At 36.4% G+C, this 23,702-nt stretch overlaps 1 protein-coding gene across 5 annotated transcripts in view; it reads left to right on the top strand.

The window, feature by feature from the left end:
* Positions 1 to 23,702, top strand: part of Cntn5 (contactin 5) — a 1,204,186-nt gene that overhangs the window by 487,082 nt on the left and 693,402 nt on the right. For all 5 annotated transcript variants that reach the window (XM_031346014.1, XM_031346011.1, XM_031346010.1 and 2 more), the window contains one exon: positions 10,917 to 11,041. In XM_031346014.1, coding sequence (XP_031201874.1) covers positions 10,987 to 11,041 — 55 coding nt within the window. In that variant the 5' untranslated portion in view covers positions 10,917 to 10,986. The remainder of the gene's footprint in view (positions 1 to 10,916; positions 11,042 to 23,702) is intronic.

Below are 23,702 nucleotides of genomic sequence, written 5' to 3'. Positions count from 1 at the left end.
CAAGTAGTAACACTTGACAAAGTCTGGACTTCTCCATCAAGATTGAGGATGTCAGGACAGGATGGGCACTGTGTGGGGAGGACTTGACATGATCAGACTCTGCCACCTTCCTTTCTTTCCAGTCCCATTCTATTGGGTCACAATGATTGTTTTGTAAAAGAAAAAAAAATCAATAATAGCACTTGGATTACAGTTTAAAGCATGGGAACATCCACTGCCCTCTAGCCTTTCCTATTCAGACATTGAGATTTCTGTGTAACATCTTTGTTCAATAACATAGACTTGCTTATCTTCTTAATGTGCTTACACTCAATAGCATCCCCTAGGAATAGAGACCTAGTACTGTGACAATAGTATAGCTTTTTAATGATGAGTTACTTTTGTTCACCTACGGTGGCTTGCTTATGTCTTAATGCATCACATTTGCTTTGCCCTTGAGGGTATTAATATTTTGGCTGAAGAATTTTCACATCTTTTGGTCTATTCTACAAAAAGTATCATTGTATGTTATATCAAAAAAGCAACAGAGAACACTGGAAATTTATGTGAAAATTTTGGAAATTGACTTACCCAATAGGAACATCTTTCCCTCTCCCCTGCAACAGAGCATGTAGACCTTTCATGGGAGATGGATAATACAGACTTACTTGGTGAATGAAAAATTGTATCACATAGCTGGGCTGTGAAACACTGGAAATGGAGGAATAGAAGTGACTAGAGAGGCCCCCAGTGGAAACTGCAGAGAGCTGTAGATGCTGGACCGGAGGCAGGCTGTGCTTTTTAGGGCATGTTTGCTTAGGTATTGAGTTTTGTGTGAGAAGTGGTATTATCTAATTTCAACATCTTTTCATTCCAAACAGCAGGAGGCAAAGACTAAGATGAGTGAAAAAGTATTTTCTGTGTAATGTCTATTTCTCATCAGGTAACCAAGGAAATAAAGCATGGCTATTTTGCAGGGAATTAGAGTTTCCAGCGGTACTTCCCTTTTGAATCACGAGTGGGGCAGCAGTGATGCTTAACTCCAGTCACCTTTCTCCTCACATCACCATTAGTATTTTCACATTTTCAACCTTTTTACCGGATAAAATATTATTTCTAGAAAAGTGATCACATTTTAATTTTTCCTTTAACATGCAAATAGTGGAGCTAGTTATGGTATTTCACACATACTTACACAGGAATTGTGCTCACACACACAAGCACACATTTCACGCCATTGATTTAAATCTAGCTTCACGTTGCACATATCACTTAACACAGAGTGTCAATACCTTCTCTTCAGTTTCATGTAAATGACATAATTTTATTCACATTTGATTTTCTGTATACATGTTGCACTTTCTCAGTCCATTCACCTACAGATGGGTACATGGGCTAGCTCTTGTCTTGATTGTTGTACACAGTGTCACAGTGAACATGAATTGATCAGCACACATATACAAACTTTTTTATATTCTGCAGTTATTGGTTCATCTTGGTTTTGGGGTTTGGAGTACATAGACATAAATACCCAATTTGATTTTCAAAAATATACTTAAATTATTTTTTTGCCATATTTTGCCTACCTGTAAAATTAGAACAGGAGAGTTATATCAGAGATTTGTGTGTGTATGTGTGTGTGTGTGTGTGTGTGTGTGTGTGTGTGTGTGTGTATTAAATAAGTTGTTATATGAGCTAGGGAAATGCCTCAATGGGGAAAAGCACTTACTGCCAATCCTGATGGCCTGAATTCATTCCCTGAGATTCACATGGTGGAAGAAATAATTCAGAAAAAAAATTGAAAGGATTTATATATTTGTTTTAGTTCATGGCTATGTATATGAGGCTATGTGAGTTTTCTGTACAACATACATGCAGGAGCCTACAGAGGTGCTGTAGAGCTGGAACTATGGGTTCGTGTAAGCAGCCTGGCACAGGCACTGGGAATTGAGCCTCAGTTTCCTGCAAGAACTCTAAGTTCTCTTAGCCCCTGAATCATGTCTCTAGCTGCCATTTGCCTGAATTTATTACAGCAAAGATGATTCCCACCCGGTTTGCTCTCAGAAATGAAGGGGTGCAGAGTGGTCTGCTCTAGCTCTTGGGAAACTAGCTCTTATGAGATCAGCAAAAGTGGAGTCCTTACCATATTGGCTGCTGAGAGAGCAATGCTTTCTTTGCATACAGCCTGGTAGGGGGTTCTTCTGCTTGTTTAGATGCTTGTGATTGGCTGACAATCAAAGTCTCTATTGAAAGATATTTTCACACTAAGCTTTAGTTTTAGGAGCATTTTCATGACAATTTACTGCTGGAATGAATTAATGTTTATTTTTTTGTACCACATTACTCTTATTTTTAAAGGATTAATTTTTCAAATGATGTCTATTCACATGTGTCTATGTTGGGGTATATACATGTGAGTTCCAGTACTCATGGAAACCAAAGGCAAATTATTTGTTTCCCTGGAGCTTGAGTCAAGTAACTCTGAGCCACCACACATAGTTGAGATCTGAACTACTCTGGTCCTCCGTGAGAGCAGTAGGCACTCTTAGCCATTAAGAAATCTTTTTACAGCATATATATATATGTATATATACATATGTTGGTATATATAAGTGGTAGACATGAACAGCCTGATTTGCACACTGGGAATTGAACCTCAGGCTCCTCTCTCTGTCTCTGTCTCTGTCTCCGTCTCTGTATCTGTCTCTCTTTCTCTCTCTCTCTATATATATATGTATATACATATATATATACATATACCTACATATGTTACATAAATATGCATATATTATTTTATATATGCATGTTTTAACTCATGTGTTTGCTAGGAGGAAGGATGTACACATACTTATGGGTGCCCACAGAGCAGAAAATCAGGTGATAACTCCTGCAGCTTGGTAACCGGCAGGTAAGAGCCACATGACATGCGTTCTGGGAACTGAACTTGGGTCCTCAGCAGTGCACATAGTATACCATTGACCAATCTCTCCAGCCTATATTCTTACTCTTCCTACCCCATCCCTATCACTAAGTACTCAAATAAAAGTCTCATTTTTATAGCTAATTTCCCTTTCTCCCTCTTTCATCCTAATTGACTTGGCATCCATTCTTCTTGTATTAGTTTGTTCATTTCTTTTCCTGGTCTTACTAATGTTAACTTTTATCAGAACTGAAAATAACAGCTACAATGTCTTAGATATGAGCTGACCCCTAGTCCTCCCTGTATAGAACCCCATGAGGCAGGTCCAGCACATTGCCACCATCTCCAGCCCCATTTTCTCTTCTTTCCTAAGTTCCCTGCATCTGTCCTACTGAGATGAGGTTTGCCATCTTTATTTCAGCTTCTTACTTCTCAATCTCAGCTTCTTATCATTTATTAATTCTCCTCATTCATTGTGATAGCACTTCCTATGTATTTTTATATTGACTGTAGGTTTTGCGCTATAAGAGTTTTTATTTGTTTGTTTTTATATTCAAACCAATGATTTATGACAAACATTTTTATTTCACTGTCCCTAGAAAGAGGCTTCAGGAGAAATAATTCCTTTTGTATCGTATACTGTTGGGTTCTTCTACATAAAGTCCAGTGTATTGATTTGTAGGTTTTATGTTCTTGTCTCATGACAGCTATTATATCAACCTAAAGGTAGCCAGGTTTTAGAAAACATCCTACTATTCAGTATTGCCTAGAGTTCTGTTTGGTCATTGTCTGAAGAGCTGACTTTTGTTCTCCTCCTAACTAGTTCACTAAAACATTTAAAAATGTTAATATTATTTCATATATTACCTCAAGAAGGTAGTTAAATACTATGTCCAGTTCACAAATTTCCAGAAAGGTAAACCTGCCAACAGAAGAACACACAGCTGAAAATGGGATCCTAGCACAGTGTTAGCGCTCAAAGGTGCCCTTTGGATGAGATGTTGTTCTGCCTCTGCTGTGATGTCTGTCACCAGGTAGAAAACTCATGGGCAATTTTTGGAATTAACTTCCAAACTGCCTTCATTATGTGTACTATTGAGCAATAAATAGCCAAGAGCCATAAATTATAAATGTTACTTGGAGGCTCAGAAAACTTTCTTGAGCCTTGTTGAACCTGTTTCCACAAGGACAGACTGTTGCATTGAAAAGACATATGTAGATTAGTAGCAAACAGAAAAATACTTACTATGCTTAGAAACACACTAAAAAATCCCAGGCTGAAGAACATCCACAAATATGCAAGCAATGTTAGCTATATCTTCAGGCAGGTTGTCATGACCTACAACAGCCATTTTTCTTCCTGGGACATGCAGAATCATAACTCAGTCTGGCTAAGTATGAAAGCCTGACCACTTCTGACACTGCTACTTGGGCCTCACAGGATATATATGATTACACACAGATGAAGACAAGCATACATCCTGGGTTTCATTTCTTCTGTCTTCCAGGCTATATTTTATTATTTACTGTTTTGCACAGGTGCACTACAGAGCTTCAAGGTCATACAGGACACCACTCCTCTTCAAAAGGCATTAAGTCCCCCTGTGAGTCTTATGCTCTGCTTACTCAAACTTTAAGGAACATCTTTCTGGCAAAAGGGATTTGAGCTTTGAACGGAGGAAAGGACCACGGTTAAGATGTTCATTGAGTCTTCAGAAAAAGATGCTCATGATTCATCAGCTTTACCAATATGTGTATCCACACTTCCTGGCTTGGGGAAATTGGAGAAACATTGCCATTTCATCTCTATGGACAGGGACTTAACTGATATGCAACATTCATTTCCTACCCATAGGTGAAATAATCCAGAATGTTAGTAGGTCACCTTGTTCACTACCAGTTCATTACTTAGTAAACTGTTAGGTTTTGATATTGATTGTGTCTGCCATGAGCCTGTTTCTCCATGATACTGGAGCTATATGACTTAAATAAACACTGTGGTGATCATACACAGATCAATGAGTGCCCCAGAAACAAGGTAGAGGCTTTAAATACATATTAAGTGCTCAGTGCTTAGACACAATCAGTGCAAGTGATGTAAAAAGGTCTATAGTATTAGGCATGTTTGAGAACTGCATTCAGTAAGAAATACCTCTCAAGGCCAGTATGGATGCTGCAAATGACTATGGTGTCGAAATTATTTAATTCTGGCCTGGATTTTTTACCCTACTTTGTGGATAAAACACATACATAGCCTTTATATTTACAATAAGCCTTAAACAGAACAAGAGCTGGGCAGATACCTACTCTATTCTATTAGAATCTACTTCCCTATTGATAACCTCAAATTACTACTTACTGCATATTGTTTCAACTGTCCAGCCCTCAAGGCAACATTTTCATGGCTCGCCTAACCTATAGCCACTTCTTCTTCCTCCTCTATCCTCTCCTCATCCTTCTAGTATCCTCCAACTCCAAGCCTAGTAAAGCTAAACCCCATCTATATCTCTTCTGCCTAGCTATTGGGTAAGCAATATCCAAGGAAATAACTATCCAGGGAAATAAATCAATTATTAATTCACAAGTATATGTGTCTCTAATAGAAAAATATTTGTGCCTGATATATTTGTGTCCCATTTATTATGAAAAATAATTTAATTTTATATAATTTTTATACTTGGCTCAAATTGGAAAGAATATGTTAACAGAATAAAATGTAATAAGCAATTGTCATTGCTGCAGTGATGGTGGACGGCTGTGCTTCTTTCAGACTTAGAGACAAGCGCACAAAAAAGCTGTGTCCTTAAAGGACATTTTCAATGTACCAGGCAGAACATGAAGCTTTTGTTCTTTTATACACTTTTCACACATATCTAACATTATAGAATGTTTTATGTCACATTTGCTGAGTTTCTCTAAGCATACTAATAAGTTCTGTCCAACCTAGTTTTAACAGATTTCCTATTTTTCCTAAAGAGAGTTCTAGTGTTGTAAAGAAATTCCCAAATCTAACCTCTTCTTAATGAAATATATAAATGTTGATGGCGAAAGCCACAAAAACTACGAAACTAAGCATAATATTGTAAATGTCAACTTCCAATATCATATAGTCTACCAAATGTTGTTTTCAGTGAATAGAGCAACAGGATTTGTAAATATTTAAAATAGAAAACAAAAATGTCCTTAATGTAAAACTAAAAATGAATAACTGACTTACAATTTTTAGAGTAGAGTAAAAGTCTAAAAGAAAAAACTAGTTGGTTCAAAAACAAAACAAAAGCCTCGGCAACGCTGTCCCTCGCTCGACATACTGTAAAAGCACAGTCATCCCTCATGTTTCCTCCCGTCACAAAGATACTTTTGAGTAGTATAGAATTTGTATTCTACAGTTCCATATAATTTTGACATACGATGGTAGTATTTCCACAAATGAAACAGGAAAATAATCAGGAAAGAAAGGCTTCATTTATTTTATTTTATTTTTAATTATGTAATATGATGGCATCATATTACATAAGAGGGCATCAGATTTTCTGGAGCCAGAGTTACTTAAAGTTGTTGATTTCCTGATCTGCCTGCTGGGAAAAAAAAAACCCCAAGAGTTTGTGGGAACAGTATGTGCTCTTAGCCTCTGATACATCTCTCTAGCCCAGAGACACTTTACTTCTGTGTGGACAAAGTTATATTCTCTTAGTCAGAGATGAGTTGTCAAGTATTTTCCAATATTTTTGGTTCCTTTGCTAGCAGTTGCACTATCAGGTGAGCATCTCTAAAATGTCCTTGTGTGGACTCTGGTGTGCAATGAGATTATTGAAGGTAGTGAAAGTCTACCCCATCTTAACTAGCTCTCTGAACCAAAATAAATTATTTATATCAGTAAGAAACATATTGCATAATTTATATTGCTTAACATGTGTTATTGTGTAAATATGAGATTGATTTGTTTTTACATTTTTGTATTCCCCTTCCAAATGTTTTCCTTACTAAACCCTACAATTCTTTCAGTAATTATTATCTAAAAGCATTAATTGTTTTTTTTTTCTAAATGCCTGTTATTCTTCTAGATACTAGGCCTGTAAAAATAAACAAGACAAATACATTGCTTTTACCAATACGATATTTAAGTAGGAAGGAAAGATTGAGTAAATACCAAAGCAAAGGCAGGGGCAGTAAGGTGAAGAGAAGAGATTTTGTTGTTTTAAGGAAAGCAAAGGAGGCTTCTGGAAGGAATTCTCTTCAACAAATTAAAACTGAAAAAAAAGTCCCAGGGCCGGGCGGTGGTGGCGCACGCCTTTAATCCCAGCACTTGGGAGGCAGAGGCAGGCGGATTTCTGAGTTCGAGGCCAGCCTGGTCTACAGAGTGAGTTCCAGGACAGCCAAGGCTACACAGAGAAACCCTGTCTCGGAAAAAAAAAAAAAAAAAAAAAAAGTCCCAAGAGGCCACAGACTCCTGCAAAAGCCCCAGTGTGGGAAGGTGGGGAGTCTGAGATCCTGCAAAATCAAGTCAGAAGGTTAAACAGCAGCCAGACATCTGTAGCCTTGCAACTATATAACAGTTTTATATTTCATCCTAAGAATAAAACAGAAAACAAGAGATAAGATACAGCCTGAAACATCTTGAGCTATAACCTTTAGAACTATTGCTGGAAGTAGGTAGAATAGGAGAAAGGGGAGAGAGGAAGACAGAGAGGTGGGACAGAGAGCAATCTGTCAGTGACAGGATCTTGACCAGGACACCTGAGCAAGTCTCCCTCCCTCTCTCTCTCCCTCCTTCCCTCTCTCCATTCCTCTTCTCTCTCTCTCTCTCTCTCTCTCTCTCTCTCTCTCTCTCTCTCTCTCTTTCCCTCCCTCTCTCTCTCTCTCTCTCTCTCTCTCTCTGTATATGTGCATCCCCTCCCCTTAATCCTTTCTCTACCACCCTCCCTCTGTTTCAATCTCTATCCCCCTTTGCTGTATGTATCTTTAGGAGCAAGACTGACTTGCAGTTACACAATCATATTTCATCACATCATTTATGGCTCACCTAACCCATAGCATCTTCTCCTTCCTGGATAGTGTGACATATTGTTTGATTGTTTGATATCTATGTGGTCAAACTCACTATGATTCATTCTTTCTGGGTAATGACAGAAACTAGTGTGTGATTTCACTTGCAAAGATCTGTAATAATCCAGGGGCTAATAAAAGAAGTGGCTTTCCAGCTACTGGATTTTAAGCATGCCAGGTGTGTGGATGCTTGTTGCTGAGAACTACAACACATTCTCATAAAAGCATGACTTTTTCAAATGTTTTCAAATTAGTAATGTGGCTTTCCAGCGTCTCACTTCACAGCAGGTAACGTACTGACTGTGCATCACTGAGAAGGCACTTGTAATGTACACTCTTCACATTAGCTTCCAGAGCATGTCCTCAGTAATGATAATTTGATTTGACATCTAGCATGGACATAATATGTTTGTGATAAGTTATCTTGTTGTTTTAAAGTTCTCTCAGGGTATTTTAAGTCATATGATAACTGTTTTTAAGAAAAATCTTGTAAATGCTTCGCAGTTTTATAACCTTACAGCTTATTACACTTTTAACTTGCCTCAAAAACAAAGAAACTGTAATCAGGAAAAGAGGAAGGAGTCAAATTAGATATCTTTTAAGGAATTTATTTTAAAGAACTATGATTTTGATGTTTTTAAGCCCCATGAATCAAATATTGCTCCTTTTTACTGAGCACACACACACACGCATGCACACACACACACTTTATTAGACAAAAAGACCCTTTAATATAAGATAAATTATTTTGTCATCAAATTCAGTGTACCAGTATTTACATTTTATAGGGAAAAAAGGTGTGATAATACTTTATATACAACACTATGGACTTTACAGCTTTCCTGTTGTCTTGATTTTTAAATGTTTTCCTTCTATGTTCTGAGTGCAGGACTGTTAGTGAAGGGTTTCCGTGGACATTGCCAGGGGGCAGTCTGTAGATCCTGCAGTACCATTTTCATTTGTTGAAGATGAGGAATTAAAAAAAATAGAGGATGTTTGACCATTGATATGAGCAATTTTGAGGACCTGGAATGGAGTAGAAAGTTGCCGAAATCAATTCAGGAAAACATGTTGCCTTCTCAAAAAAAGAAAGAAAAAGAAAGAAGGAAAGAAAGAAAGAAAAAGAAAAAAAGAAAATCAGTCATATCATGAAATAAATGTGACAATTCAAAGTGTACAATCTTCACCAATAATTGTTTAAATTCCAGTGACTTCCATTCCATTTCCCCATCATTGTGATCTATTAAGTTTTCTTTCTTCTTTGGAAACAATTTTATTTATTATTTAAATCATAATTAAATAACAAAATGGTTTTAAATCTTAAAAATTACCTATGTCTTCTTTAATGTGATTTCATGTTTTACTTATTTGTGATATTTACTCATAAAAAGATGATGGAAAATTCCTTGTATTGTTGGGGCCAGGTATAAATCAATTCATGATTATTCACACTTAACTTTCTTCTTATTTTGATTACTAATTAAGCTTGGACTTCAAAATATAAATAAAATGAAAAGTAACTGTTTCAGAGAGAAAAATTAACAAGAGATTCTATTCTTTCATTTCTCTCTATTAAATTATAACTTAGTTAGAAGGAAATGCATGCCTATATTTGAAGATATTTCCTAAAAGACAGAGACAACCTTAAACTCAAAGTCCATAACAAAAACCTACATCAAGGAAATAATTATGTAAAAACCATCAGAGTACTATGCAACTGCTTCTTAACCTAATGGAGACTTGGCCAGAAAAATCACAGCTGACTCTTGAAATTTGCAACTTAGTATAAAATAAGAGCATGCAAGGCAGACTGGTCAAGATTTGGGAGAAAGTTTGGTCCTGGAGCTTTACATTCCTTTCATGTTTACTCTGCCTTTCAGGGCAGAAATGGAAACCAAAAGGTATCAATGTGCTATTCTGCTTATTGTTATAAAAATAGCATTATAAAAATATTAAATATTCATGAAAATCCTTATTTCCCTCAGGTTCTGGCTAGCAAAAGATGCTATGAGATATTAAGCACCGAAGGAGGGAACTCTAACACACTACAGATAATCACTAGAGTTATCAACAAAGGCAGTTGATATTAATAATTAAATGAGACTGTCTTCTATGGAGGTTTCCAAGAGCTCCAGGCATGGTGTGTAAAATCTCTTGGCTAACTGATCATTAGTTTCTTTCTAGAACAGGAGCGTACACTAATGGAAACTGTGCTTCATTCCTGTTTTCAAGTCAAATAATTTGTCTAGTGTAATATATAATTATATACTCTCTGTGAGGAAAACTCTTCTCTTTTAGAGTCTGTTGGTTTTATAGTCTCCAACAGAATATTCAACAGAAGTAAATAGAGACAGTTTATCAATTTTTTGAAGTTCCATGTTGCACATTAACTGAATGGTAGCAGAATTTATTTTAATATCATCATTAGGTGTGCTGGCTACTTTTGTGTCAACTTGACACAATCTGGAGTCATTATGAAATTGGGACCCTCAATTGAGAAAAACTCCCTACCAAATAGGCCTGTGTGTGAGTATGTGCTTAAATTTTTTGGTTGATGGTTGATATGTGAGAAGCCAGTTCACTGTGGGCAGTGCCACCATCAGCAGACTGTCCAGTACGTTGTAAGAAATAAGGTGGTGCAAGCCATGGAACAAGTCAGTAACAGTATTCCCCCATTGCTTCTGCGTTAGCTCCTGCCTCCAGGTTTCTGTCATGAGTTCCTGCCCTGATTTTCCCAGATGATGAAGTTATAAGATATAAACTATAAGATGAAATAAATCCTTTCCCTCAAATTACCTTTTTGTCTTGGTGACTTTTCACAGAAGTTAAAAAAATTAGAAATTACCATAACTAAGACAATAAAAAGACTCTATGTATGTAACCTGTGCACTTTAGGTTGTGGGTAATAATATGAGATTCTGTGGGAGAAGAGGGCTTTCTCTGCTTTTGAAATCTGTATCTATCTCAACAGGATTTTCATCAATGAGGAAACATCAATAGTCATCAGCACTCTGGGATTCAGAAGAGTCCAGTGACTCAGCATGGCTTCCTCTTGGAGACTGATTCTGTTCCTGTCTGTCACCAGGTGTCTTCCAGGTAAAATGCATACATAGTTATCTGGTTGGTATTAAGTCTCAGTGAAGAAAACTGTATGAAGATCTCCTCCATAGAGCTTTTCTTATGCTGGTTAGAATTTATACCAATACTGATACTGTTAAGAAGAACTAAACAACCTTGCCAACACTGCAAAAAAAAAAAAATCATAAAACCCAATAATGATGTACATAATAAAAATAATGAATAAGTATCTACCTTATTGGTTCTCACTGTTTATCATTACTAGCCCTCAGAAGCTTTGGACAATGTATATAAATATAAATATGCAATATAAAATATTCCCTGCCAAACAGGAATATATTTATTTATTTTACACATACACATAAGCACACACACAATCTTATTTTTAAGCATTTATATTCTCTGTGTGTATATGTGTGCTTGCATACACACAAGCACAATATACAACAGTCTGCATGGGGAGGTATGAAAAAAATCTGCAGGAATTTTTCTTCTTCCTTCATTCTGTGGGTCCCAGTGACCAAATGGCAAGTCATCAGGTTTGGTGACAATTGCCTATACCCACTGAGTCCCTTTATCAGTTGTGCTCTATATAACACTTTTAAAGCATATATTAACAAATTTATCTATTTAGCATAGTTTTTTGACTTTTTTTTTTTTTTTTTTTTTTTTTTTTTTTTTTTTTTTTTTTTTTTTTTTTTTTTGGTTTTTCGAGACAGGGTTTCTCTGTGCAGCCCTGGCTGTTGACCAGGCTGGCCTCGAACTCAGAAATCCGCCTGCTTCTGCCTCCCAAGTGCTGGGACTAAAGGCGTGCGCCACCACTGTCCGGCTGCTTTTTGACTTTCTGTTGGTTTGATCTGTTGTTGGAGCTATATAAGATCTTTAATTATGAAAAATTGCTATTTTGAACAATAATCTCTTCATAATAAAATCTGAAACACTCAGGCTTATTTATTTTAGGAATGTGTGGAAATCAAGTATTATGATTTCAGTACAAAGTAAACTATATTGAGAAGTTGTTTAAATTAAATAAAGTTTGGGGGACCTATATGGTATAAGCCTGAAAATAATGTGGCTGCTATCACTTTAGAATAACTTTTAAATTATTTATAAACCTATTTCTAACGTCTAAATTATTCCAAATAGAGTTTGAGAAGAATCAGTATTTATACAAATATTGTCCACGTAACATACATACGTTCTGTTTGGTATATGGAACTGTGGATTATATAGCCTTATACAGAATACTCATTTTCCAGGTACTGCCCTGTACTCACTATGTGGTGAAAGTATCTCCTTGACTCCATAGTTTGTTTTTATGTATCAAGAATCAAATATGTTCTTCGAACACAATCATGTTTTGTGTGTTATAGTTTTTTCATGAAGACAAGTACAAACCGTCAAACAGGGCAGGCAGAAGATCAAACCTACTGAGAAAGTAAATGTAACCTCCTCTTACAGTCACTGAGCTACAGTTTTTCTAGCAATTATACAATAGCTTTTAGTCTTCTCACCAACACATTATATGATCATTTTAACACCCCAGGTCTCAATCTGAAAGTACTCCAAATGTGCTAGTTTGAAATCTGAAGCCATTTCTGTATGTGTAGAGATAAATTTGACATTTCACTTCTATAAATCAATATGTGCTAAGGTGTAATCATTAAGTACCCTTGAAAATGTGTACATGTTTCTGAAATGTATATGTAGAAACCTTTCACCCAAACACCAGTAATTGATTAGCAACAAAACAACCCCACATTAATTATTCATTTATCAGTAATACTATTTTTGTAAACATTGTTTATTAAACAGCTAGTATAAATAAGAGATGTGAAGGTTGAGCCTCTCTGTAAAAGCTGAAGGGAGAAGCCAATGTGGAACCTTGAAAAATGTCTATCAAAGATCCTGGTCATTATATGAAAAGCATGGCTCATAAATATCATGATCATGTAAGAAATGAGTCTTCAGAAAGCTGTTTCTACCTAATTCTGTCTGTGTAATCTTATCCCCTGTGCTGAATTCAGTGTTTCCCATATCTTCTCAGGACTTTTGCCTGTTTGAACTGGGAACTATCTGTTGTTTTCATGTGTGAGTTAACAATGCTGAAGGTCAGAAATAATAGTCAAAGTTATTTTCTCTTGAACTCATCCAACAATGGAGTTTTCAGAGGAAATATTTCTTCAGTGAAGCTGCCATGTTTTAGGAATGCAAGTATACCATGTCTTGCTTAGAGTCTGTGATTTCTAGCTCTCATGATCTTGTATGTATCAAGTTGTCATTGATAGTAGAATAAATCAAACATTGGAAAGCATTTAAACTTCTTCACCATACCTACATTTAATATGGAACAAATATAGCAGATATTTTATACTAAATTAACTTAATCTCCCTGTAGACACCTGCTTAGGTGTCTACCCCTAATAGCTCCCTGTAGACAGTTGCTTAGATGTCCACACCTAATAGCTACTAGAAAGAATTATTCAGGGATGCTTATAGTTGAAGTCTTTCCTGTGGTCTACAGACAATGCAATTATTAAATTTCTGATATTTAATCATTTCCTATATTTATTTCACTGTTTTATCATCTTTTGTATTGATTTTTTTAGAGTTCCTGGTTAAACACAATTGTCACTTTGTGGGGAATGCTTAACACATCGATCACTAGGATAGAGATGAGGGCGATGAAGCTATGTGCCAAGTGCATGTTTAAGGGGATTGGTGCTTCTTGAATCAGAAAGAACAACTAAAGGCACGAGATAATGTCCCAGAGTTTTATTGCATACATCCTTTTCCAAGTGGCTGGACCATGTTGGGTGTGCTTCCCTGAGAAATATGAAAGAGCTCTTACACAGCTCAGCCTTGCTTGAAAACTGGCTGTTTCAAGAGAAAAGACTTTTCATGGGAATCATACCCTTATCTTGAAATCAGACCTGCAAGTGCAGCAAGATATAATACATGTTCCAAATTAGCATAAAAACAACTAAAACTGCTGGTGTAACTCAGGCTTATTGTCCATCTATTCTCACTGAACTTGCAAAATGGCTCCATCGTTTAAAAGAACCTCACAATTTTTTACAAATTCAAATTTTCTTACTTACGAAGACCAAGGAAGTCCTGTCCTCTTGACTAGGTATTTACCTAGCTGGTTTGAAATCATGGAAAGTAGTTATATATAAATCAGAAAATAAAAGAAAATGTATATATATCTGTATATAAGAGCATTATTAATATCAATTAATAATTAAATAATGATGATGTTTTATCTCCAAGTTTATAATAGTAATTTTATACAATTAAACTTTAATAAATTGGTAGGCCTGGCATGTTTTCAGGTGGGAGTGTATGGACCCAGCATGTAGGAATCCCTATATTTTATGCCAGTAGAATATAAACTGGATATGATTATGTATGTATGTATATATGTATATATAATATGTATATATATACATATACAATATATATACATGTATGTATATTGTATGTATATTATATATATACACATATATGTGTATATATATATGTATATATGTATATACATATATATATATATATAAAATCCCAACCCCATAGGTTGCAGAGGGAAGGATATCAGAAGTTCAAGGTTGGGTTACATAGTGGGTTTGAGACCATACTGAGCTACAAGAAAACCTTTTTCAATGATAATTGCACTAACAATAATAATGACTCCAAAGAAGAAACTACAAGAAAGTTGTCTTTCATAAATGAATGATCAAGCCATGGGCTACCTAACAGTGGAACATGATTCAGTGATAAAACAAATGAGGTGCGAATGTCATGAACTTATGACTTTGTATGCACACTGCTAAATGGAAGAAGCTACTCTTCAGATAGCATGCACTATATGATTCTAGTTACATGTCTGAGAAAAGAAATGGTGTAGAAAGAACAGTGATTATCAGGAGAGAGGCTCAGCATGTGGTCAAAGGCACAAATGAAGCAATTATCATCTTGAAGGCCATGAGAAAGCACTCTCTATGGACCAGATAATAACTCATGGTATAGTATGGTTATCAAAACCATAGAGAATGTAAATCATAGAGTGAACATTAATATATGCAAATTAAATTTAAAAATTTAGGAGACCATATGCTCCCTAAACTATTTCTAGACTATGACAAGGAATCAAATTATATATTACCCATGTAAAAGGCAACTTCAGTTGGGGGCAGTGCTACATTTAAAAAAGTTCCCCTTTGGAAATCAGTTTGGCAGTTCCTCAGAAAATTAGACATAGTATTACCTGAGGACCCAGCTATACCATTTCTGGACATATACTCAAAAGATGCTCCAACATATAATAAGGACACATACTCCACTTTATTCATAGCAGCTTTATATATAATAGCCAGGAGCTAGAAAGAACCCAGAAGTCCTTCAACAGAGGAATGGATACAGAAAATGTGGTACATTTATACTCAGCAATTAAAAACGATGAATTCATGAAATTCTTAAGTAAATGGATAGAACTAGAAAATATCATCCTGAGTGAGGTAACCCAATCGCAAAAGAAAACACATGGTACACACTCACTGATAAGTAGATATTAGCCTAAAAGCTTCAAATAACCAGGATACGATTAACAGACCACATGAAGCTCAAGAAGGAAGACCAAAGAGTGGGTGCTTCAGTCCTTCTTAGAAGGAGAACTAAATATTCACAGGAACAAATATGGAGATAAAGTGTAGAGCAGAGACTAAAGGAAAGGCCACCCAAAGACTGTCCCACCTGGGGGTCATCCCATATACAGTTACCAAACCCAGACACTATTGTGGATGCCAAGAAGTGCATGCTGAAAGGAGCCTGATATAGCTGTCTCCTGAGAGGCCCTGCCAGAGCTTTACAAATATAAAGGCAGATGTTAGCAGTCAAGAATTGGTCTGAGCACAGGGCCCCTAATAGAGGACTTAGAGAAGAGAATGAAGGAGTTGAAAGGGTTTGCCACCCCATGGGAAGAACAATAATATCAACCAACCAGACCCCCCAAAACTCCCAGGGACTAAGCCATCAACAAAGTACACACGGCTCCAGCTGCATATGTAGCAGATGATGGCCTTGTCATGCAGTAATGGAAGGAGAGGCCCTTGGTCCTATGAAGGCTCAATAGATGCCCCAGTGTAAGGGAATCGAGGTCAGGGAGGTGGAAGTGGGTGAGTGGGTGGAGGAACACCATCATAGAAGCAGGGGGAGGGAGGATGTGATAGGGTATTTCCAGGAGAGAGGGAAATCAGAAAAGAGGATAACAGTTGAAATGTAAATAAAGAAAATACCCAACAAAAAAATAAATAAAATGGTATATATTTCAAAAAATGTTGGAAATGAGCTATAAAACTAAAGGCAACCCATATATTGCTTCTGTACAGTTCTCTGTTTAATAACGCTGTTTCCCAATGTGCACTGCTAATATCATGTACCTAAGGAACCAAGTTAGAGGATGCAGATAATATAGCAGAGCTTATACCTATAAGTGTAGAAAGTTTGTCAGTTACCCATGTGGCAGTGGGTTAGAGCTGTTGAATGCATTCCTATAACAAACACAAATGCTTCCATACACAAATACAGATATATAGATATTGATGTAGATATAGATGATATAGATATAGCTGATGTATTTCAGTCATTCTAGAACACATGATGCAGTGTATTCCTGTAGAAATAGCACATAAAGTGTCAAGATCTTTTGTTTTATTAAGTTTGCTCTTGAAGAAACAAGGGATATTTCAGAAATGACTGATTACAGGACTGCAGCAGGAGTCCTGTAAATAAATCATTTTAGAGTATCTTATGGTGCCCAAAACCATGGAAGTACTAGGGCAAATAAAACTACTGAGAGAGAGAGAGAGAGAGAGAGAGAGAGAGAGAGAGAGAGAGAGAGAGGATGGGAGGAAGAGACAGAGAGAGAGAGAAAGAGAGAGAGAGAGAGAACAAGAGAGAGAGAGAGAGAGAACAAGAGAGAGAGAGAGAGAGAGAGAGAGAGAGAGAGAGAGAGAGAGAGAGAGAACAGGCCTCCAGGAGATGACTCAGCAGGTAAAATGTTTGCTGTATGTAAGCTCAGATTACCAAGAACACACAAAAAGCTGGGCACCTTGACCACTTGTCTGTCATTCAGGTTCTCATGTGGCAAGAGGAGAGGGGCATAGGAGAACCCTGGAATGTGGGAATCATTTAACCTGGCATAGGCATTAGCAACAGAAAGAACAGAAAAGAAGAAAATTTGAAAAAGTGTGCATAGCATAGCCATACTTCTTTGTGTATGTTCAAGTATGTAGACTCTTTTCTGTTATTCATATCATGTGCATATCTGGCCCTGGGAACCACAGCTGCTAGAAATTCGTGAGTCTAACAAAAATGTCATGCCAGAAAGATGCAGTTTCACAGAACTGCTTCCCATACATAGGCTTCTCCATTCTTTCCTGAGCATTGAAGAGGTAATATATACATATATATCTGATTTAGAACAGTAAACTCTGTAGTTCTTTATATTTAGCATTTTGACCATTTATACCTCTCTATATTAACCACCATCCACTACAAACAGAAGCTTTTCTAATCAAGGCTAAAAGCAACACTTCTCTTTGGGTATAAACGTGCACATTCAGAAAGCAGTTGAATCCCATAGGCATGTACTAAAAGAATGGCAGGTTCTCACTAAAGCCTCATTCCACTATCCATGGACATTTGAGTGTTTTTTCTGTATAAGGAATGAAATTTCTTCTGTGGAGAAGGCCTCACATTCAACCAGAGAGTGAACGATTACAGATGTAACTGCCATGCCACTGTGGTACTATCAGGTACATCCTATCTGACAGGTTGTTGTAGCTTGGGAAGACTGCTAGTGTCTTTTCTCCCATGGAAGCTTGTGTAGTACCTTCCAGCTCTACAGAATCATTTTCTAAGTGCATGTGGTGTTAAGGTCTGCAGGAACAAGAGGAAGGGCAAACTACAGTGTGCAAGCTTTTCCAAGTCTTGATGTTCAGTTTGCCAAAGCCTTATTGTTCAAAGCAAATCCCATGAGGTAAATACAGAACCTAGGGATGGGAAAGAGAAGAACCTTTTTGAACAGAGAAGCTGAGAAGGCTGTAATGTGTATACATCCAGCAATGGAACACAAAGTTTTCAGTCTTAGATCTACTATATGCTTCGTTATTTTTCAGGCAAGTTTACTAGTAACAATTCTGTTTATAGTTAATAGTTAGGACTAGTGGATATTTCTGTCTTCTTATTTTTGAGATTGTAACAGAAGAGAGGATAATACCTAAAACTTACTAGCTGTATGTAAAAGAAAAGCTTTAAAAGCCAGTACATTATTTTCTTCAATACTAAATTAATTAACTTCTAAAGAGCTAATATTTTTATAATAGCATATAAAAAACATTTTGAGATGAATTCATAATTATTATAGTATAATTTTAAAGTTATATTTGTATATACATACATATACACATACAGAATCATCAATATACTTACCTCTGTTGGAGTAAAATTATCCATATTATTGTTCAATGTAAAAATGACTCTCAGAGGACATGTCACTCTCCAAGTAAATGCACAAGCAGTAATAGGAAATAACAGTGGGTTTCACCCTTATATATGTTGAAATAATGAGGAACTTTTCTGACTTATGGCAGCTCTTTACAAATTACTCTTTATTTATTCTCCAGGTTTGAATGAGCAACAACAAAATAAAAAGTGTGAATTGATTCTCTGTGCTGTACAAAATACTCTGGCCAATGGGTTCCTCGGTTGTCTTAGTTCTCTTGGACAACGGCTAAGAATTATGCTAATTCACTTATAAATATTTAACATGAGAGGATATTGTAATAGCATTCATCATAGCAAAGCTCCTTTTCATATAACATAAATTATTCTTTATTGGTGACACAGATGTTTCCATAGATAATATCTGCTTAGCATGTGCATTGCAGTCTTGTTCATGATAAAGGTATGTATTCCTCCAATAATTGCAGCTTTATGAGGCCAGCAAACCTCCTCACATACTTCAGATTGCTGCCACACACAAGGTCTACAATGCCTTTTCTTCCTTTAATGTTTTGTGTCCTGGGCATTTGCTCCTAGGCAGATGGAAACTAGTCGATATACAATGTGTGGGCTGCCTCCCATCCTAATGTTCTTGAACATACCAGATGAGAAGGGAAGTCGAACTGATCAGCTACAATGACTATCCTCCAATTCTCACATAAGCCCCTATAGATACCTTTTCAGTCACTTGCAGATGTTTTTGTAAGCTGCATTGGTTTAAAAATAGCAACAAGGACAACAACAATAGCACTTTCTTTCTCCCTTACCCCTATTCTCCTTGGGATAAATCCATTTTATTGAAAAGGAGACAGTTTGTTTCCTCTGCCAAGCCAATGATGTACTAGTGAACAGAGAGTGTCTGTCACTGATAAGCTTATACAAATACTGTCTTCCTTGGTGTTGGTGTGGTAAATCGTGAAAACCTTTGTCATTGTCAGAACTTATAAAGGAAAACAGAAACAAAGGCACTACAGCAAACAGGTGCCCAGTAACTGACTGGCCTATTGGAATTTAGAAAAAAAATGAACTAAGGCTTCTTCCTGGTCATTTTTAAATTATACATTTATACATTGTAGTAGCCCTCTGGGAAGTCCTGATGATAACAGGAGCTACCTCACTGTGACAATTCAAGCTGACTTTATCAGCTATACTGTGATGGTATTAAGAATGGTTTAATTTTTCCTTGTTGGCAGGGCAGGAGGTAGGGGTAAGAGCTGGATCACCTGAATCGAATGCACTTTACTACTTGTATCTTAACAGCAAAGACCATATTAAAAGTCATGAATAATTGTCACAATTTCCGGGGTGAAATAAAATTAACTCATCAACTAACAAACTAGTTCAGAATCATAAGAGATGACTGCAAGTCTGTGTTTCAGTTTAATGAAGATTATACAGAGAGTTAAAGTATAAGGTCAGCTGAAAGTGTTTTCATTTACACTACACTTATTGAAAATTGTTCTCTACTTAGTATTGGACAGGAGTGAGAAGTATGTGTTAAAATATTCTGTCATTTAGAAAAAAGTCATGATGATCACCAAATATTCTTTAAATTGATCATCTAAATCAAATTTCTTTGTTTCAAAATAATGCTCAGAAGACTTATTGTTCATCGTGTCCAGATGAATTGTCTCTGAATGGTGACAACACTGCCTTTCAAGCAGAGTTAAATTTCAAACACAACAATGCTAGCGTGAATGTAGCTATTGATGAATGGGCTCTCACATTATTTACCAGGAGCACAGGAGGAGCAGGACTGCTCTCTGTAGTCATTTCAGTCATTTGTGAGCAAACAGCTGTATCCCATTGGTTTCTTCTCTATTCAGAACAAAAGGTGGGTAGAGAATTCTATTCTTCTAACACTATCCCCTAAGGAAGCCTATAAAACTGAGATACAGAAAAACACACAGGGAAAGTCCTGCTGTCTATATTTTTTAAACAAATTATATAGGGCTTTTGGAATGTGAATACTGTTAATTCTTTGTGTGTAAATTAAATCATGCATAACTAATTGGGAAAAAGAAACACATTTAAGAGTTCCACATTGTTCTTTGATTGACCTTAGACCTTTGGCAGAAATCCAGCTATTCTAATATTTAAGCCATTGAAAATGTATCAACTTCATTGTTTGTTGAATTTATATAGTGTAGGTTTCCTAAATTGCCTTTGAACATTACTTATATCCCTATCCATAAAGTTTGCACATTAGTTTCCACTGTGATGACTTTGACCCTGGTGTATGACTCATGAGACTATACTCTTGGTCTGATATGAGATGAAACCATCTGAGTGGTACAAGTCAGAGAGGAAGAGGGTTGTAAGTGATGATCTTTTTTTATTTTGTTATTATATTAATACTTTTATTTTATTTTATTATTTTGCCTTTTATTTTATATTGTATATAGCTATATAATTATTTTATTTATTACTTCATTATATTATGTATGTAATAATGATGGTGATGTTCCTGTTTATGTAAAATATGTGACATCTGCTCTATAGGAAGGTACAGTTTGTGTTCTTGGAAGTGTTATGCACAGAAGTAGGATAATGCTGGTTGTGATGTCTAGGCATAGTTATTTGTAATATAACAAATATAAGGCTCTTAAAGTCCTTTTCCTGGGTTAAGGGATAAATAATTCAGCAATTTTTACTCAGAAAATAGCTAAACTGATGGAGTATCATTGGGTCCATTATCTAACCATGGTGATGCCTTTGAATGCTAGCAATGCAGCTGAGATTTCCTGGAGGCAAAGACATGTCCCAAGTTAAAGCAAGACAGTTACTTCAGTTTATTTCTAGTCATTGTGAAAACATCATAGAAAAATAATGAAAGAAGTAGAAATCCAAAAAGAAAAGGAAATAGAGAAAATGGTAAAATCGGAGTCATTCAGGATGTCACATGGTCACATCAGCCAGCCAGTGTCAACTGCTGCCCTCCATTTCCCTCAGCAGCCTCTGCAGCAAGAGTGCTCTAGTCAGTTGTGAGCCTTTCTCCTCCATCTGATTCAGAGATGGTCACTGGCTGGCAGTGCTTTCCTAGCCTAGAGCTATTTTTGTTTAATGCCTAAATTTAGAACTATTTCGGTTTGGCCCCAGGATCCTTATAAGTTCTATAATAACCCTGAAGAAATTGATCTTTTTAAAAAAAAAAAAAGGATTCTATAAAACTCAGCATGCAACATTTTTTTCAGTTATTGTCCATCCTGGCCTCTAAGAGCTATCATAGCCATTGATAAAGACTATCAGATAGGCACGTATTCTATCAGTGCATTGAAGATTGTAATGGGGATGAAAGTTAGTAAAATAAAAACAACATATTCAGGGTTTGGAATGAAAGCTTGGTAGTTAAATGTGCTTAGTGCTCTTGCAGAGGATCCAGATTTAGTTCCCAGAACACATGCACCTGGTACTTCATGCCTGCCTGTTATTCCAGTTTCAGGGCATGTGCTACCTTCTGGCCTCAGGCACCTGATCACACACAGAGCACATGAACTCATGTAGCCATACACACATGAACACAGTTACAAACAAATGAAATATTATAAAAATATCCTCATTTTTAATCCTCAAATCTTTTGAAATAATTCATTTATATATCTATTACTTTTACAAATATTTGTTAGCATCTACTATGTCTTGTTCTAGGCATTGAGAACATAGCAATGTACAAATCACATCTCTACCTGTAGGGAACATATAAGCAAACAGAGAGGATATACTTTATCTAGGAAAGAAGTAATATAAGATCTAATGGAGGTAATTTCCATAAAGAAAGAGTAGAAGAAGAGTTGGGATGTGATGTAGCCTGGCCGCAGGACAGTGTTTCTGTAAGATGGCTAGGAAAGGTCACTGTGACTCAGCTCTAAGAAAAGATCTTATAAGCATAGCAAAGAAAGACACATGAGTTTCTAACAAAAAAATTTTGCTTATTGTGGGCTGGCAGAGACAGCAGGTGTCCCAGCACTGAGGAAGGAAATGACATCATGCAGGTTAGTAAAGTCTCATATACTGGAGAAAGACAGCCTCTGTGGATGAAGACTGTCTGCAGAGTGATCAGTGAAGAAATAAACAAGTTTATGTTCTTTAGATGTCATGTGTGATTAACACTTAAGGGTCTGAATGCACAGACTACAGGGTTTGCAGGAGAACTGCCAGTGTAGTACACCAAACAATGCACAATGAGCAGTTGAGTATCAGCACCATGCTCTAGGTGCAGTTGGGTGAAACTATTAATGATATCAGACACTAAACTCTCCAAGTACCTCTTTTTATTCTTTGCTCCCACTTGTGAGACATTCATATACTATCCAACTCTATTCATTTCTAGTAGATTTTAACTAATTTTCTATCCAATAAGGTTTATTTATACAATTTTTTTAAATTTTGATCCAAAGAAGCAGAGGTATTACACTTCAGCAAATCCATCAGCTTTAAAGTTGTTTTTAAAGGATTCAAACAGAAACTGATAAATGAGTCACATATCATTCAACAGAAACCACAACATAAAAATTAACCTGCTGCTCTGACACAAAGGCAGGTATAGGCTGTGTCTCTCCAGGGCCATTCATCTGAGAGCTGGACAGCATCAGAGGTAAGAAAGTAGATCTGCAACCCAGGAGCTTGCACACATTCAGAGCAGGAAGGAGGCAGTGCATGATGCATTGAGAAACTGTCTGTCTGTTTGGTTTCTGCTTTATTTAGAGCATATGTTTGCTATGTACCTCAGGCTAATGGAAAGCTCATGATATTTTTCTCAAAGTTTCTGAACCTCTAGAGGTGTATGGTATAATCCACCATGCCTGACTAAAAGATCACCTTTATTGCTTTGTGGTGAATATACTCCATAGAGTAGAAACTGAGAGAATAGGTTAAACATCAATTTCAATAGTTTTGAGGAAAGAAAACTCCATTAACAATTTAGGTTGTCATATGATCATCTCACTAGATGCTGAGAAAGCATTTGACAAAATCCAACATCCCTTCATGATAAAAGTCTTGTAAAGATCAGGAATTCAAGGTTCATATTTGAACATAGTAAAAGCAACATTCAGAAAAACAGTAGCCAACATCAAACTAAATGGAGAGAAACTTGAAGCAATCCCACTAAAATCAGGGA

The sequence above is a fragment of the Mastomys coucha genome, unplaced genomic scaffold (assembly GCF_008632895.1).
Source record: "Mastomys coucha isolate ucsf_1 unplaced genomic scaffold, UCSF_Mcou_1 pScaffold23, whole genome shotgun sequence".
NCBI classification, from domain to species: domain Eukaryota; kingdom Metazoa; phylum Chordata; class Mammalia; order Rodentia; family Muridae; genus Mastomys; species Mastomys coucha.
The sequence above is the reverse complement of the archived record's forward strand: the minus strand, read 5'-3'. Positions and strand labels throughout refer to the sequence as shown.